Source organism: Parasteatoda tepidariorum, chromosome 9 (genome assembly GCF_043381705.1).
Source record: "Parasteatoda tepidariorum isolate YZ-2023 chromosome 9, CAS_Ptep_4.0, whole genome shotgun sequence".
Taxonomy (NCBI): domain Eukaryota; kingdom Metazoa; phylum Arthropoda; class Arachnida; order Araneae; family Theridiidae; genus Parasteatoda; species Parasteatoda tepidariorum.
Genome location: NC_092212.1, coordinates 64473451 through 64492751, shown reverse-complemented (window position 1 = coordinate 64492751; position 19301 = coordinate 64473451). Strand labels below are relative to the sequence as shown.

The 19301-nt window shown below is 29.6% G+C and overlaps 1 protein-coding gene across 8 annotated transcripts in view; it reads left to right on the top strand.

Moving 5' to 3' along the window:
• LOC107450792 (uncharacterized) overlaps positions 1-19301 on the top strand; it is a 98415-nt gene that overhangs the window by 46029 nt on the left and 33085 nt on the right. For 2 of the 8 annotated variants that reach the window (XR_011637741.1, XM_071185492.1), the window contains exons 1-6: positions 681-1057; positions 3972-4050; positions 8078-8139; positions 10338-10411; positions 11573-11789; positions 14028-14106. Coding sequence is in view for 6 of the 8 variants with exons in the window: in XM_071185492.1 (XP_071041593.1) it covers positions 1016-1057; positions 3972-4050; positions 8078-8139; positions 10338-10411; positions 11573-11789; positions 14028-14106 (553 nt within the window). In the remaining 2 variants the exon portion in view is untranslated. Of the gene's footprint in view, positions 1-680; positions 1058-3971; positions 4051-6444; positions 6524-8077; positions 8140-10337; positions 10412-11572; positions 11790-14027; positions 14107-19301 lie in introns of those variants that run through there. The other 6 variants (XM_016066696.3, XM_043050553.2, XR_011637740.1 and 3 more) reach the window with 6 other exon arrangements.

Genomic DNA, 19301 nt, shown 5'->3' with positions numbered 1-19301 from the left:
AGCCTGTATATGGACCGAGAGTGCTCGGTATCGGTCCTCGTTAAACTGTTCTACTGTGAAGTGCTTGACTTCGTGCACAGATCGTCGGGCTACCAAAGCAGGGGAGCCATCCCTTCTACAGTGGCACAGAATTGCGATGGCATGTCTTCGGATTATCCTCAGAGATGTTTCTCAAACCATCGCCAATAATCCAATGTGCAGCTCTAGTGCGAAGTATTTATGCTTACTACCTTATGTGTAGTATTATGATATACTTATATGCGGCATATGCTTATGTGCAGTTTAAGTTGTCGTTGTAGTTTTAGTTAATTTACGTCGCTCTAGGGTTGCACAATGGGCTATTGGTGAAGGTCTGGGAAACACCCCTGAGGATGATCAGAAGGCAAGCCATCGCAATTGTGATCCTCTGCAGAGGGGATGGCACCGCCGCTTCGGTAGTCCAACGACTTGCACGTGAAGTCGAGAACTTTACGGTAGAACAGTTTACCGGGGACCAATACCGCACACCCTCGGTCCCTACACAGATTGATCCAAGTGGTCACCCACCCGCACACTGACCACAGCCAGTGATGCTCGACTTCGGTGATTTGCTGAGAACCGTGTCTACGTGTCTTAACGATCAGTCCACTGAGGGACATGTGCAGGTTATACCGCGTCGCCAATAGCCCATTTGTGCAGCTCTAGTGCGACGTAAATTAACAACAACAGGTTATACCAAAATAGAAAGTTCACGTTTGGATGACATAGTCACCTACTAAACAGTTAATGCTTCTTACATGAAAGCTTAAAGCGTATCAAAATTTATTACCGTAAACTGTCAGCAATAATCATTCTTCCCAAAATATTGATTAAAAAATAAGAAGTGTGATTAATAAAAGTGTGATTAATGTGAAAAATAAGAAGATTTTTCGTTTTCTTCTCGTACTATTTCTAAAAATGTTTCAATAATTCTAATAAAACAGCAATGAAATGTAGAACTTTATAGAATTTCTTCAAAACTGCGTTCTCTTATGATATGAATATGGAAAACTCTTTTCTAAATAAAAATTTGTTGAGGGTATGACCGCTTTTTTAAATTTTTTTTTCTATATATATTTTGACAATAAATGTTAGGCATTTATTGTCAAAGTATAGGAAATCTTTGGAAATAAATGTTGATATATATTATGTTCATTTACACCTTTGAAAGTATTTCTCTGAATTTTTATAAAATATGACGTTTGTTTATTATGTTTTAAAATTATTCTACACCAATAATTTATGTATAATTCAAAAGTCCGAAATCTAATACTGCATTTCTTATGTAAAATGTGATATCCAAGTCAATTGCTATTATTTAATTATACTTGTTTATTTTACTGGGTTTTTGGGTTTACTGGGAAGGAGTTTAAGATCTCGAAATTAACCATAAAACAATCACCATTTCAACCGTGTTCACCATAAAATAAAATATCAGTGGTTTTCCTTACCTGCAATCAATGTAAATGGTTGGTATAATGTTTTGCGTTTACGTCAATGTTTTGTCTCAAAATATATTTATGAGTATTACACACTCTTTGTGTTGTAATTTTTCATTTATATTAGTTTCTTGCATGCCAATGCTCAGTTGTTGTGAAACTTTGGGCACTTTGTTGGTGCAAGAACTGATTTTGAAATCTTCCAACACCATATGCTTTTTACCATTCCTAATATTTTTTTATGAAAATGAAATAAATAAATAGTGAACATTAAGTAAAAGTTTGCTTTCCTTCTTATTTTAAAATTTTATAAGGAAAGCTACATTTATCAAGTTTATATTACAATTGTGAATTTTATGAAACAAGTTGACTGTAACAAATAAAATATTTAAATTTTTATGAACAGAGAGAACGTGTGATTGTAGCTTCATATAAATCAAAGGTTCTTTTCCATTTCGCCGGCGCAAATGAATTCGTTTATTATTATTTTTTTTAAATATCTGTCATTTCAAAAAATAAAGAAACAATTAAAAAAACAACATAAATAAAAAAAGAAACAATTTATTTACGCCTGATGATTTTGAATTGGCGTCTTTATCACCTGGATCAAAATGGAAGAGTTCCAATCAAAATGTTATCTTCCTGCTTTAATGTACCATTAATAGTTTAATGTTGTAATATATGAATAATGGTTTTCTCATATAATTTGAATTTAAATACATACCAAAAGTTTATACCAAAAATTTAGATACATACTGATATAAACATTAAAAGATAAAAAAAAATCTTAAATTGAAAATTAGATAAAATATTACAAGGAATATATAATGTTCACAATTATGATAAATTAGGCCATTTTGTGATAGAAACACAGATAAAACCTAATTAGCATTATGACAGTTCCATGTTACAAAGGACAACATAACAAAAAAAAATAAACATCGCTCCAGTTGCAAATTTCCTGTTTTTTTATTAACTATTTTAGATATAAAATGAAAAATTGTAGTTTTTAAGTATTTTATAATAAGAATAAAAAAAAAGAGTTTATTAAAATTTAAATATTAATTGTAATTATAGCTTCACCAGGTAAAGATTGTAACATGAGTCACAAGAACTTTTTCTTTATTTGTCACTTTCTATATCTCATTTCGTGTATATTTTCAGTGTTTTCTGTTAATTTGAAGCTGTTATAAAATAATTTTTTAAAAAATAAGCCCAAATATTATATTTATTAAAATAGGAAAATTTCAAAATAAAAATGCATGACATTTAGCTCTATGTATTTAATAAGGGAAATTTTTTTTGATATCCAAAATGATCAGAAAGTGGATATCACGGAAACCAAATTCGGCATTTCACTAAAGCACAAAAAAAAAACACATATTTTTTTCTGTGTCTCAAATGAAAGGATTATTATTGAAAAAATTGCGATTTGAGATGGAATTGTCACCACTAAAGCAGGTCATTAATTGATTATTCAAAAGCGGTTTTTGGAATTGTAATAATATTCGATTAAAAATGAAATTGACATTTTACAAACTATGTGGAAATCCCAAACAGTTGAAATAGTGATCAACAAAACTACATGGACAATAAAATCGTGACATATCGAGTTCTCGAAAAGTAATTCTACAAATGCGCTTTGTGAAATTTCCTGTTCCATTTAAATTTATAGCTTTCTACCTAGTTTTTAAAATTTTAGTGCAAATTCCGAATCGCACATTTCAGTTAGTAATCATTTTTCAATCTGCTAGATTAGCGATGATGTCACAGTGAAGCTATTGAAACAGACTCTCACTTGGTTTTTAAAATCTGAATGCTTTAATATGATATTATATTGTACACCAAACTTAGAATCGCATATTTCTCACTCAATTATTGAATATTTAATTGTAATCCCCATTAATTTATGATTGCAATTTTGTCAGTTATTGCTACTGATTTTCATAGTTTTTTAATGCTACATTATTTATACATGGCATGTATTTACTTGCACATTTGAAGAACTACTTTTTGATGTCCTCAATTTGTAATGATTTTATTGTCCAAGTAGTTTTGTCGATCGCATTTTCAACAGTTTGGTATTATTTCCACATAGTTTTTAAAATCTGCATATTCGGAAACATGCTTTTAAATAATCATTTAATGTAAATAATCTCTTGTAAATAATCATTTGTTTCAAATCGCAACTTTTTAAATATGAAATTTTGTGCAATCTGAAATTGAGTGTCTGATTCTTAGCGATAGTAATCCTTTTATGCAAGACAGGAGAAGAAATACGCAATTTTCTCCATACTGCAGTGACATGACAGATTTAGTTTCCGTAATAGAAAAATTTTTTTCTATTATCGTGGAAATGCGATTAAAATTGAACAAAAATCGGGTAAAAAGTTCTTTACATTTTAATTCTTAAATCAAATGATTAAAAATGTTTATCATCTTAATCATATTAAATATCTAAACATTTGAAATTATTGATTTTTATTTGTCTAATAATAAGTGATTTCTTTCCAGCCATTAGAAGATCAATTGCGATGTCGCATTTGTTCTGAGTTCTATAGTAATTGTGTTATGGCAGTTTGCAGTCACAATTGTAAGTTCATTTTTAAAGGTTTTGTTTAATTTCTTTTTTTTTATGGTTATGCTTATATGTATTTTTTTTAACAGTATGATATCAAAAATTTAGAAACTATTGAAAGTCGGGCAATTTTTTTTACTTGTGGTGAAAAAAAAAATTGCAAATCAATGATGAGATCAATAAGAGTCCATTTCAAATTTCAGTCCAGAAGCAATAGTTCAGTTATCAAAATAATATTGGATTAAAAACATTAATTTTCAGAATCTTGGAGATCTATAGCAGTTGCTGCCACAAAACAATAGATAAGACCCTATGAATTTATATTGAAATATTATTTTTTTTTAAATTGCGTCCGCCATCGTCTTCTCAGACATAAGGCGTTTTGCAGTCCAATACAACACTGAAGCAACTCCAGAAGGTGAGAGGGCACAATGTCATCACAGGAACGATTAGGGGCAATCAAATAGATGCTCCCTAGTCATAGGCGAAGTGTTACAGAGCACACAAAGAGGTGAATTGACTAGATTAATTTTAAATAGATGGACCTGCAAGTAGTCATGTCCAGTAATTGTGATTTTCCATCAGCTAAGTCCCTAAGAGCAGATATTGTTCTGTGCCTGAATTTGCTCTTAAGAAGCCGCCTTGCATTTCTAAGGGGAACTGGATGAGAAGATGGATGCAATGCTGAAGCCTCTCTAGCCAACATGTCAGCCCGTTCATTTCCATAAATGCCACAATGGCCAGGGATTCACTGGAAGACTACCTCTCTTCCCGAACAAAGAAGAGAATCAATGCGTTATTTGCACTTAAATTCAAGTTCAGAGGGGTATAAATTATATTCAGAAATAGTCTGAATAGCAGCCTGAGAATCGACAAAGATAACAATGTTTTGTTCAGATGGCTCACCGATAGCTGTAATAGCCATAAGGATTGCAAACATTTCTCCATCAAAATTATCTGCACAAGAGGTTCTCTAAGGCTGAAATATTTAGAGTAAGCACCGGCTCCAGCTCTACCAGTTGAAAAAGTGTCGGATCCATCAGTAAAAACCTGCAGCCATTGCTGGCAAGGGTATCTCCCGTGTATAGTGGCCAGAGCGATAGGATGCAACTCGGTCTGGTGAAACTTCGATTTCCGAACAGGCAGTACCAAGTCAAATCTGGCAGGGGCATATCTCAGAAGGCCCATAAAAACAGGCGGCCTATAGATGCAAAGTTTGGAGTTGAAAAACCTCAAAGATCTCTGCAAAGATTTATAATGAATGGAATCTTATAATAGAAACTATAACTTATTACTCAATTCAAAATTCATGTCTTATAATAATGTCATATTAAAAATATCAGAAAATCTGCTGGAATAGAAGATCTAAAAACCACAGATATTTATGATAAAATCAAGCATTTAAAAAAGTGTGTAAACTTGTCTTATGTTAGGTGTATATGTCGATCGCTGAAAAAGCTAATTATGAAAATTTCTATATACAGTCAGTACCGCCTATATGGTCACCCTCTTATAAGGTCACCCCGCTTATATGGTCAATTTTCTAAAGTCCCGTCTAACTTAATAGGAAACACGTGTTAAAGATCACCGCTTATATGGTCATCCTATTTTTCGAGTTACCGGTTATATGGTCAGTTTCCTTTTTTTTTTCTTTTGAAAAAAGATACATTTTAAGACATTTCTTTAGACAGGAAGACAAGAAAAATGACCAGAAGGTAAACACCTTCCTTCGACCCCCGGAGAGAACTAGAATTTCCCCCCTCTATTTCGTCACCCTACCCTCTTTTCTCTTTTGCATTCATTGATGACCTTACCCTCTCCTCATTTGACCACTNGTCAGTTATTGCTACTGATTTTCATAGTTTTTTAATGCTACATTATTTATACATGACATGTTTTTGCTTGCACATTTGAAGAACTACTTTTTGATGTCCTCAATTTTTAATGATTTTAGTGTCCAAGTAGTTTTGTCGATTGCATTTTCAACAGTTTGGTATTATTTCCACATAGTTTTTAAAATCTGCAAATTCAGAATCATGTTTTTAAATAATCACTTAAATAATCACTTGTTTCAAATTGCATTTTTTTAAAATATGAAATTTTGTGCACTCTGAAATTGAGTGTGTGATTCTTGGCGATAGTAATCCTTTTATGCAAGACAGGAGAAGAAATGCGCAATTTTCTCCATTCTGCAGTGACATGACAGATTTAGTTTCCGTTATATATAAAAAAATTCTATTATCGTGGAAATGCGATTAAAATTGAACAAAAATCTGGTAAAAAGTCCTTTAAATTTTAACTCTTAAATCAAATGATTTAAAATGCGTATCTTAATCATATTAAATATCTTAACATTTGAAATTATGGATTTCTATTTTTTTTATCTAATAATAAGTGATTTCTTTCCAGCCATTAGAAGATCAATTGCGATGTCGCATTTGTTCTGAGTTCTATAGTAATTGTGTTATGGCAGTTTGCAGTCACAATTGTAAGTTCATTTTTAAAGGTTTTGTTTAATTTCTCATTTTTTATGTTTATGCTTACATATATTTTTTTAAACTGTATAATATAAAAATTCTGGAAAACTTGAAAGTCGGGCAATTTTTTTAACTTGTGATGGTAAAAAAAGCAAATCAATGATGAGATCAATAAGAACTAATTTCAAATTTGAGCCTAGAAGCAAAAGTTCAGTTGTTGAAATAATATTGAATTAAAAAGATTAATTTTAAGAATCTTGGAAATCTTTAGCAGTTGCTGCCCAAAGAACAATTGATAAGACCATGTGAATTTATAATGAATAGAGTCTTATATTAAAAAGTATTACTTATTACTTAATTCAAAATTCATGTCTTATAATAATGTCATATTAAAAATATCAGAAAAATAACTGCTGGAAAGAAAGAAACCACAGAAATTTATGATGAAATCAAGCATTTAAAAAAGTATGCAAATTTGTCTTATGTTAGGTGTATAAATCAACGGCTAAAAAAACTAAATATGAAAATTTCTATTTAGTTATGTAATTTAAAAATTGCAGTTTTTTTTATCTTTTGGATGGAGTGAATATGATTTTTTGCTACACTCAAATGAGAAATAAGTTGAGTCTATAGCAGAGCATTCATTTGGCAACAATGTTAACCTTATGGGGTGATGCAGATGATATTTTGGAAATTTTAAATTTGTAGTTTTATGGTACGTTTTAAAGTTTTTATTGTGCTATACTTTTTTGAATATTCTATTAATAAATTGTCTTAATATATATTATTCTTAATTTACTTTAAATTGATTAAAAGTATTGTTTCTAAAAAGACCTTTATATGTAAGGAAAATATGATGAGGAAAGTCATAAAATTAATTGTTTGTAATACATATTCGATAAATTTTCCTGCCATTTTTTTAAAAAAATGCTTTTTTCCTCATAAGATTTTAGGATTTTTCTTTCTTTTTTTAAAGATGTTTACCTTACCATCATTTTGGAAATAATTATTAGTGTATTACTTCATCGTTTATTCTTCTTTTTAAGATTATTTCCAAAATTTTTTTTTTAGTTGGGTTTAACAATAAAAAAACGGCTCTTTGTAGCGATTCAGAAAACCGGAAAAATCAGTTATCCGGAATAGTGATGGTCCCGATTGTTCCGGATAATCAGTTCCCTACTGTATTTTAAAAATAGTTTTTGAAAAGTGTAAATTGAGGCAGAGTTATTCATATATATCTCATTGTTTTTAATGCATTAGCATTTCACGATCAATGAATGTCTGACTTTATTACCCGTGTACGAGTCGATCCCCTGTTTTTGTAAAATGTTGGGGGTTAGAAAAGTTGATTTTAACAAAGGGATATGCAATACAAAATTTCATGTTATAATAATAGGTATTCCATTATAAACATTGGGATTTTAAAAACCATGTTGAAATGCATTGTAATAACTTAATACACAGCAATAATTTGTAAATTCTTGAATCAAGTACATAAAAAAGTAAGATACACAATAGTGTAACTCAAAATCTATGTGTTGTAATATTGTATTTATATTTTCCAGTTTGTTCTGTTTGTATTAAGAAAAGATTAACTACTGAGGAAGATTGTCCCTGCTGTTTTGAAGTAAAGTTTTATTTATTTATTTTGTAAAATATTTTATTTTTTATATTTATTATGTGAGAATGTTATTTTTAAACTGCAGTTTTCTGATTATTTTTGTTAATATATCTTTTCTTTTTTAAGTTGTATGTTTTATGTATAGTTTAATTTATGTATAGTTTAATAATGTTTTAAACTTTAAAGACTTTTTAATAAATTTATAGAAAATCCTATAAGTCTACTAATAGCTGACCTGAATAAGCTAAGGACTTTTTCCTGTTAAACATAATTTCCCTCTTCTAAGATGTATACTTTTGAGTTCATCACATACAAAGAAATATAGTCACCTTTTGCAATGTTAAGTGTTAAAAAAATGAATCATCCGGAATAACTTTATATCCAATGATGGGATCTTCATGTACTAGGACTCAGTCTTTATGGTTCGAGGTAGGGAAGTTCAAAAATGCTTATTAAGTAGTGCAAATGATATTTTAAGTTACGAAATCAGGAATAAAAATGTACATTGTTTGTATAAACATACCTTTTTTCAACAGATTTGGATTTCTGACTTTCAAAATATAGGTTAATAAATTTATCCAATGGTTTGGTAAGGAGAGGGTACAATCCTTAGTTCCCTTGATGCCAATTTTTACTCTTTTGTGTATTAAAACCATATTTATTCATATATCAATATGTCTTTTTAAGCAAATCGAAAAATTTTTGCTTACAGTAAAAAAAAAACTTGCCTTAAAATAATTCCATACAAAAAATAATGAATGATAATTATTTATTATTTTTATAATTTTATTTTATAATAGTTAAAAAATTTTCGAATTATAAGTTATGCAAATTTTTACACCATTTTAGAGAATGTGATTTTATAAGGCAAAATACAAGATTTGAACGAAATCGTCTGAATATTTAATGAGAAATTGAATTTTAAATGTACAACTTATTTAAAATTCAAATTTTGAAGAACTATTCGACTGACTTCATTCTATTTTTATACTCTCTTTTGAAATTATATTCTTTAAAATGGTGTATAAATTTGCAAGCCTTATAATTCAATTTTTTTTTACTTATTAAATAATATAATAAATAATTATTTGCAAATTACATTTCGCATAGTATTATCTTTGAATAAACGAATTTCATAATTATATGCAGAAATTCTTTGATATCAAACTTCCAAGATATGGCAAAACACCCAAAAAGAAAAATTAACATTAAGGGATCTAAACTTTGGTTGGACTCCTGACCAAAATATTAAGACGATATTTCCCATACCAGAGGGGGGGGGGATGTTGGCGAACACGGTACAACTTTGAACTTTATGGGCTCTATAAACATCCTCAAATTATGCAGATAATCCGAAGCAACCGACTAAGATGGCTCGGACATATATGGAGAGGCTCTGAAGATAGCCCTGTAAAAATTGCCACCTTCAAGAACCCTCAGGGGTCCCGCTCTAGAGGTAGACCACCTACTCGATGGCTCAAAGACACTGAAAACGACCTCAAAGTCCTGAAACTTAAGAACTGGAGGGGAGTTGCCGTGGACAGAGGGAGCTGGAGAAGCGTGCTGTTGAGGCAGCCAAGGCCTGCAAAGGGCTGTTGCGCTCCTGAAGAAGAAGAAGATTTCCCTAGATTGCGGTTACTCTCTGTATTTTGAGAAAATCCAAATCTATCAACAAAAAATAGTTTGTTTATTCAGAGAAAATACGTTTTGTGTTTGATTTTGTGGCTTGAAATATCATTTGCTCTTAATTAATTAATGTATTTAAGGTCAGTTCCTTGAACCATTGAAATTGAGTCCTAGTATATGAAGATCCGATCATTAAATCAAAAGTTATTTAGTTTTTTTTTTTTTTTTTTTTGCAGCATGTATTCTAGTTTTAAACCCTTTTTCTTTTCACGCATAATGACTTGGAGCTCATTTAAGAGACTCTGAATAGAAGTATTGTGCTCTATACTTAATTATTTTCTAACTGTATTCTTTATTAAGCATTATTTATGTTTTAAATAAATTTAAAAGAATTATAGGTTAAAAAAAATTAACCCCTATTTGGTTTTTATCTGACCTTTATCAATACAGGAATTTGATTCTTTTTTAACTTAACAAATCTTATTATGTGCTTCACAATTTATTTTTTTTTAGAAATGTTTTTATTGTTTGTTGAAGGTTTTAGATATATGTATATTTAGTCTGATTATTTTCAACAGATAATTCAAGAAAGTGATTTACGGAGTAACAGAATTTTAGATAGATTAGTTCGCTTATATAAAAAACTGCAAAGGTATGTTTATCTGGAAAAACTTTTTTTATTACTTCTAGACATTATGTGTTGTAAATAATGATTTTAAAAGATTAATTGTGTTGTTTTACTTTTCTATTTATTGCAGATGTATTGTAACTTTTAATATAATTTTAATTAATAAATCAAATTAGTAATATAATTTAATATAATTCTAAAAAAATTATTTATTCAAAAAAATTCTGAAAATTTTAATATTTTCATTAATTTTTTACAATTTTATTAATTTTAACTTTATGGTATTGCTTTATTTTCTAGTGTTCACTGACTAAGTTGTGGTTGACTAGTGTAATTTTTTCAGCACATTTCTCTTTTTTTTATTAATACAATATCATTTTATTTTATTTGATGAATTTACTTGTTTTCTTCACTTTTTTGTGCTCAAAGCTGTGCAATTTTTTTAGCACTTGTCTGTTGATTCTTTTTTCATTTAATGTCCTAATTTTATTTAGGGATGGAAAATTCTTTCAAGCATTATCAAAATTCAATACATTTCCTTCTTTTTTTATTATTTTTCAATATCGGTATTGTACCTCTTAGAGCCAGATTGTGGTATTTTTGCCTTAATTGAATTTAAAAGTTTAGAGTTTATTTTATTTATTTTTTATTCATTTATTTTTTTCATCTTTTTGATTTTATTATTTGTCATGCTTGATATTAAGAACTAATTCTATGGAAATTCGTTAAAACTATGTACAGATACTTTCTTGTAAATTACTTACTTAATTCGGAATTTTATTACTTAGAAATATATTAATCTACATAAATTTTTTCATATGTTTCTGAACAATCTTATAACAATAATTTTTTTCTTTGATTTTTTATTTTTTATTTTCAGCAATTACAAGTTGTATAGCGGCATTTTTTGAAACCTTAAACACCTAAACACTTGTAAAAACTATCTTTAAACCTTAAATGCACATTGGTATTTTACTATAATCCTTTATCGCTATGATCTTTTATTATTATTGTTGATTTAACTTTGACTTGTAACAAAGAACACTTTTATTTATAAAAAGAATAATATAATTAATATGATTTTTTTTTCATTGTCTGCCATCATGCAAATATTTTTATTCTATTTTATGCAGATCTATGTACATATGTATATTTTTTTTACAAAATCTGAATCTCATGTTCCAGGGACAGCAATAATCGCAATACAGAGGCACAAAATCATAGCATTAGTTATTCACAAGCTCAAAGTAATTCTCATAATCCAATGGAGTCTGACATACAAATGACATCTGTACAAAGTTCTGTTCAATGCACTGATATTTTACCTAGCAATGCCCCTTGTCAAAATTCACCACTTATTCAATCTATCCATTCTCAACTTACAGATCTAGATTATCCAGTTGTAAGTATAAATTTCTTTCTTTCAAATTATTGAATTTTAAATTGAAAAAAAAAAGTTATTAGTTAAATTTAAATCTGATATAATTATCTGAATTTTTTTTTTCTAATTAAGTATACTTTAGCATACCACTTAAAATATTTTCATTTTAAATTCCTTTTTGCTTAAAAGATATGTTAAATACATTTGCATTAAGGTACATATATATATATAAATCATTCTTGAAAAATTTCCCGTTCATGTAAGTACATCTGATTTCACTACTTCCTTTATAGTGTATGTTTTATACTGTTTTTTCTCTTTCTATTATTTTATTTTCTGTTTTTGCATGTAATTTTTACCTATTCTGTTACCTATTCTGTTTATTTGTTGTAATTTTTGTAAAAAAAAAAATTTTAGTGCTCCTTACACTATTGTATTAATATATTTTGCTTTGGCTATATTGATAGAACATCAGAAAGCACTCTTTTTTGCGGATATAATCGTGTGAGCTGATAAAAAGATTTTTTTTTCCGGTTTTTTAAATAAAATTTCATCTTTTTTTTTCTTCTTTTTTTTAAATCAGTTGTTTGTTATTTTTTTAATTATTATTCCCCCCCNTGATTTTTTGAATATTTAAAATCTTATATTAAACTTTTTTATTTTAAATTTTGTGAAAACTTGGGTGAAATTAAATAATCAAATATTGAACGAATAAAACAGCTTAGACTGCTAAAAACATGTGTTTAAAGTCTTTGCAATTTTTTTTTTAAAGCTGCAAACTTTGTTACAGTTATCAGCTTTTATTGAAAAAAATTTCTAAACAGAAAGTACATAGAGATATAAGATATAGTTTTTTCATTTAGAAAATAAACATATTCACAAACACAAACATTACTTACCAAAGTGGTTAAAATTACTTAGTAACCCGTAGCTCTGATACAGCTAATTAAAATGCAGATCACGAGCAAAAGTTTCCATCCAAGAAAATTTTTCAACTTAAAATAATTCTTTTTTTTTTTTAGATTTAAAAAAAAAGTTCTTAATTTTGTTAACAGATGGCACATACTAAAAATTATAACTACAGTTACTGTGTAGCTTTTTTTAAATTTTATTTTATTTATTAATTAAAAAAAGTCATTAATATATAAACTGCATATTGTAGAAATCTATTTTGACAAATTGCGATCATGGAATCAACAATTACATGGTTCAAGTTTCGTAACCTTATTGATACCTAATCAGTTAGATACTATTGTGTATAAAATGTCTCTCATATCTGATATTTTCACTATGTATAACACATTTTGAAGTATAATTTATAAAAAAAGAAATCCATATTTTACTTTCTGATGAAGTTGTTAGATTTGAATCCTTAGAAGCTGAAAACTACCATAGCTCATTTTTAACATTTTATTTATTTATTTTTTTGTAGCAATGTTAATCCATAATTTAAAAAAAAAGTTCTTAATTTTTTTCACAGATGGTACGTACTATAAATTATAGCTACAGTTGCTGTGTAGTTTTTTTTTAAAATTTTATTTTATTTATTTAAAAAAAGACATTAATATATAAACTACATATTGTAGAAATTTGTTTTGACAAATTGCTATCTTGGTATTAACAATTACATGGTTTAAGTTTCGTAACCTTATTGATACATGATCAGTTAGATACTGTTCTTTATAAAAAGTCTCTCATATCTAATATTTTCACTTTGTATAACATATTTTGAAGTTTAATTTGTAAAAAAAGAAATCCTTATTGATGCATGATCAGTTAGATACTGTTCTTTAAAAAAAGTCTCTCATATCTAATATTTTCACTTTGTATAACATATTTTGAAGTTTAATTTGTAAAAAAAGAAATCCTTATTTTGCTTTCTGATGTAAAAAAGTGTGGGTTTTGAACCTATAGAAGCTAAAATCTACTGCAGCTCATTTTTAACATTTTATTTATTTATTTTTTTTAACAATGTTAATCCATAATTTTATTAATTACAATATTGTAAAAAACAATTATGTCCAATATGAATCAGAAAATCGATGTATACATGATTCGAATTTTAAAGTTTTTATGTCTGATTGATATTGGACTGTAGATGTAATAACTACAAAAGTTCGAAAAAAAATTTAAACGCTATGAGCAGACCAGAAATAGGGACAGTAAGAAAAAGATAATATCCTATCATTAGCTATAAATTTATCTAAGCGATGTTTAAATATTTTTGGGAGTACACCAAATAATTTATTCTGATTTCAGAAACTTGAAATTGTTGATTGTAATGAATCCAGTACAAATGATGTTGTTATGTCTACTAATTCTGCTGAGGATTCTATCGGTAAGTTTGTTGATATTTAGAGTGAGTTCTCTGACACAATGCTAATTGGGATGCACTCCAAATCGTAAAAGGAGTTACAATAATTGTTATTTTTAATTAGTTTAAAAAGTTCAATCAGTTTTATTCTTAAGAAATTAAAGTGGAGATATTCTGCTCTTATTTTTCGTTCATAAACGAATGATTTTAAGTTAAATAAAATGTTTTAAAAATGAAATTTTAAATCGTAATACAAAATATTTTCTAGCTCTGTGTATGCTTTTTTTTATTGTAACTTTTTCATTAAAAAAATTATTTTAAATTCAGCTTGGAAAATTGATAATCTGATTTGTGCATTTGAGGCAGAAAGGTTGAATCAGATCTAGTAAAAAATTTCCTGGAGTTTTTAAAAATCATAAATTGAATATTATTCTTTAAGATTCTGTCTTATTCTGTTGTAATTTGTTTTTATGACAGAATCTTTTAAAATATTGATTAAAAAATATTTTTAAATTAAAATACTAAACATCATGTGGGAATTGCAAAATTGCCACTTAAACCTTGCTTACATTTAAAAGTTGATTGAATGTGAAGCACACAGCAAAAGCTCTGTGTCATAGAACTCACTCATTGTATAAGTTCACTTATCAGATGTTTATATAGTTTAAAACTTCTAACTTGCAACACTGGTAATGTACTGTACAATTTTATTTCCATTTCTGTTGTTTATTGGGTAAAATATTGAAATAACCACAAAGAATAATCTACTTCAATACTTTGACGGCTGCAAAAAATTTTATTCTTATAATATATTTCTGCAAAAACAATTTGTTCGAACTATATATAGCTCTCGAAACAAATTTTTCTAATATATATAACTGTGGAACATTTTATTGTAATAGTGCTGCTGAACAGTTTATTCTAATAATATATTTCTAGTTTTGAAAGTCTATAAATTTTCTCATTTAAAATCATGTATAGGTTAATATAGTGTAAATAATAATAATAATTGCAAATTAGTGTTTGCTTTCAATTATTTTTCGTTAAACACAACTTACTGAAAAGGCTTAAGTATTTAAATGCTAGACTAAGGAGTCCCATTTTCAAACACGCTGCTATGCCCTTAGACCAAAATTTTATTTTGTGCCTATTTGCTTAGACATGTATATATACTATACTTATAAAAGAATAAATTCATAACTCTATTTAGAATGTATTCTTAAATTGGTTTGCTTTGTCAACCATTTATAGCTTCCTTCTCTCTTTATTTCAAGAATAAAGGGACCTTTTCATAGTAATAGTAGAACTAGTAAAGTAATTTTTTTCCATTTATTTTAAAAATTATAAAATCTGTGAATTATAAAAAAAATTTCTTGAAAAATACATTTGGATGGGTCATGACCCATTTATGTATACAGTGACCCTTCTTAACTTTCCAACTCTTTCAGTTATAAAGGTGGTGTCTAGGTATAATAAAGTGACGTGATACAAAATGAGGCTGCTTACATCACCATGTGGTGATAAAACTGAGAGGTAGCACCAAGAAAGTATGAAAAAAAAGGTGAATACGAATATGTAGAGCATCATTAATATTGTACAAATAGATACTTTGTAAACCAATGGGGGAAAAAAACATAAAACACATTTTTGTTTATTTTTAAAATAGAGTGTTCTCTTAAAGAAAAAAAAATTAAGCTACTACGTATCTCAAGATAGCGATTTTCAATATTTAAACTTCTATTGTACATCAAAAGTAAGGTTGTTAAAAGTGCGTAAAGTAGGTGCATCAAAAGTAACGTTGTCAAAAGTGCGTAAAGTGAGGTACATCAAAAGTAAGGTATATCTGGTTGTTTTGCTTTTCAAAGATTGCTGTCTCAATTATTACACAATGTTAAAAATTTCCGTATATTTATTGAAAAAATTTAGCTTCTTCAACGAGTAATTTCCTGTATTTGGTTAAACATTTACTGTTATTTAAATAACGGATGAAAATACATATTCTTGTTTTTTTAAATGGATTGAAAGACTGCTTCATCAGAATATGCACAAAAAACACTGTAACTTTACATCAGTTATGTTACACAGTAAATCACTTGCCTCATAAGAATTAACCAACAGACGTTTAAGGTGCCCTCTTTTATTATGCCTAGTGACTATATGTCACTAAGATACGCTTTTCACAAGCCTTTCAAGATCCATTTTCCTACTAGAGATGAATGGTTTATTTCTCCTCGGTGGCTTAAAGGCAAATGCCTAATATGGTACACTGATGGTTCAAAGGTTGGTGCCAAATCAGGAGCAGGAATTTATTGCTCCAATGACGGTACCAAACTTCACTTTCCCCTGAGAAACTATGCCACGGTTTTTCAGGCTAAGGTCTATGCCATTATCTTGTGCTGCAAGATATGCTTAGACAAGGGATATAAAAATACGATCCGCATCTGTTCTGACAGTCAGGCTGCTCTCCTATTACTGTCAAGGTGTAAATTCACCTCTTTGTTAGTGTGGGAATGCTTCTCGGTCCTCTGTGACCTGTCCACTCATAACAAGGTATCCCTGCATTGGGTACCAGGACATATGGGTATCGGTGGAAATGAGCTAGCTGACGAAGCAGCACGGGCTGGCTCTAATGCAATTTTCTGGGGCCCTGAACCTGCGCTGGGAATTTCTCCNAGGTCACTGTCGATATTAGAACATTCTACGACAAGCCGTTCCAGCGGCATGAGCGAAAATCGAAATGGAATTTTCTGATTGGTTAAAAGTTAGCCATTGTTTTAAATTTTGCCATAAACGATTCAGTTTTCAAATATTTTGAAGATAACAACAGTGATATTTTCTATCCTATAGCTCTATTCATTTAGAATTTTGTTCCCATTGATGATTGGAAGAATATTGATCCCAACTTCTAGACAAGATGCGATCAACTTTTAACAACTCATTATATGCAATTATATATTATTGATAAATTTTTAACAATTCATCATTTGTAAAAGAATATTCAAATCTTTCAGGGGCACCATATAAGGTGGGTCAAGGTTGCTCCCCCAGCAAGGATAGATAGTACTGATAGAACATCCATACCTTGCCTGGGATTCGAAGTCAGAACCTTTCTGATTCAAGGCCCTGGCCCCTACATAGGCCAGTCGGCCTGAAATTGGGTATAAAGTCATCAATTTGTTTAGCATTAGGAGATAACAACCTTAAAAATTTGGAGAAACTGTTGTTTCGTTATGTTTTTTTAATCAAAATGCCTAGTAATATAAATGTAATCTAAGAAAAGTACTTGTTGTTGTTTCTTATCCTCTAATTGTCTGACGAAGTCAGACAAGATCCAGTAGGTTGTTGACCCTCAAAAAGTTGATGACAAGAATGTAAAGTAATTTTTTTTTTTCATTTATTCAAAAAATAATAAAATATGTGAATTATAAAAAATTTTTCTTGAAAAATACATTTGGATGGGCCATCACCCATTTATGTATACAGTGGCCCTTCTTAACTTTCCAACTGTTTCAGTTATAAAGGTGGTGTCTAGGTATAATAAAGTGACGTTGTGATACAAAATGAGGCTGCTTACATCACCATGTGGTGACAAAACTAAGAGGTAGCACCAAGAAGGTATGGAAAAAAAAGGTGAATACGAATATGTAGAGCATCATCAATTTTGTACAAATGGATACTTTGTAAACCAATGGGGAAAGAAACATGAAACACATTTTTGTTTATTTTTAAAATAGAATGTTGTCTTATAGAAAAAAAATTAAGCTACTACGTATTTCAAGATAGCGATTTTCAATGTTTAAATTTCTATTGTACATCAAAAGTAAGGTTGTTAAAAGTGCGTAAAGTGAGGTACATCAAAAGAAACATTGTCAAAAGTGCGTAAAGTAGGTACATCAAAAGTAATGTTGTCAAAAGTGCGTAAAGTGAGGTACATCAAAAGTAAGGTATATCTGGTTGTTCTTCTTTTCAAAGATTGTTGTCTCGATTATTACACAATGTTAAAAATTTCCGCATATTTATTGAAAAATTTTCGCTTCTTCAACGAGTAATTTCCTGTATTTGATTAAACATTTACTGTTATTGGAATAACGGATGAAAATTCATATTCTTGATTTTTAAAATGGATTGAAAAACTGCTTCATCAGAATATGTACAAAAAACACTTTAACTTTACATCAGTTATGTTACACAGTAAATCACGTGCCTCATAAGAATTAACCAACAGACGTTTAAGGTGCCCTCTTTTATTATGCCTAGTGAATATATGTCACTAAGATACGCTTTTCACAAGCCTTTCAAGATCAATTTTCCTACTAGAGATGAATGGTTTAATTCTCCTCAGTGGCTTAAAGGCAAATGCCTAATATGGTACACTGATGGTTCAAAGATTGGTGCCAAATCAGGAGCAGAAATTTATTGCTCCAATGATGGTACTAAACTTCACTTCCCCCTAGGAAACTATGCCACGGTTTTTCAGGCTGAGGTCTATGCCATTATCTTGTGCTGCAAGATATGCTTAGACAAGGGATATCAAAATACGACTATCCGCATCTGTTCTGACAGTCAGGCTGCTCTCCTATCACTGCCAAGGTGAAAATTCACCTCTTTGTTAGTGTGGGAATGCTTCTCGGTCCTCTGCGACCTGTCCGCTCATAACAAGGTATCTTGACATATGGGTATTGGTGGAAATGAGCTAACTGATGAAGCAGCACGGGCTGGCTCTAATGCAATTTTCTGGGGCCCTGAACCTGCTCTGGGAATTTCTCCCACCTCATTTAGGGCATCCATTTTCAAGCTCTACGGCAAGATTGCTCATGAGCAATGGCGTGCTCCTGACGGTCAGAGACAAGCTAAGGAGGTGAATCGCGAATTTCCTTGTGTACGTCAAAAGGAGCTCTTAAAGCTTAACCGAAACAGTTTAAGGAAGATCATAGGTCTTCTTACTAGTCACTGCATCCTCAGGAGACACCTACACATAATGGGAATAGAATCCAATTCTCTTTGTCGGGGTTGTCATGTTGAAGAAGAGACATCACGACACGTACTCTGTGATTGTGGTGTCTATTTTGCTCAAAGATTTGAGCATTTAGGACAGCATTGCGTCAATACCTGGGAACTGCAAGACGTTCCTGTAAGGTGCTTGCTGAACATCATTTCAGCTGTAGGGCTTTCTTGCTAATCACGATTTAGGATTTGGGTACAATAGACCTCTGGTCGAT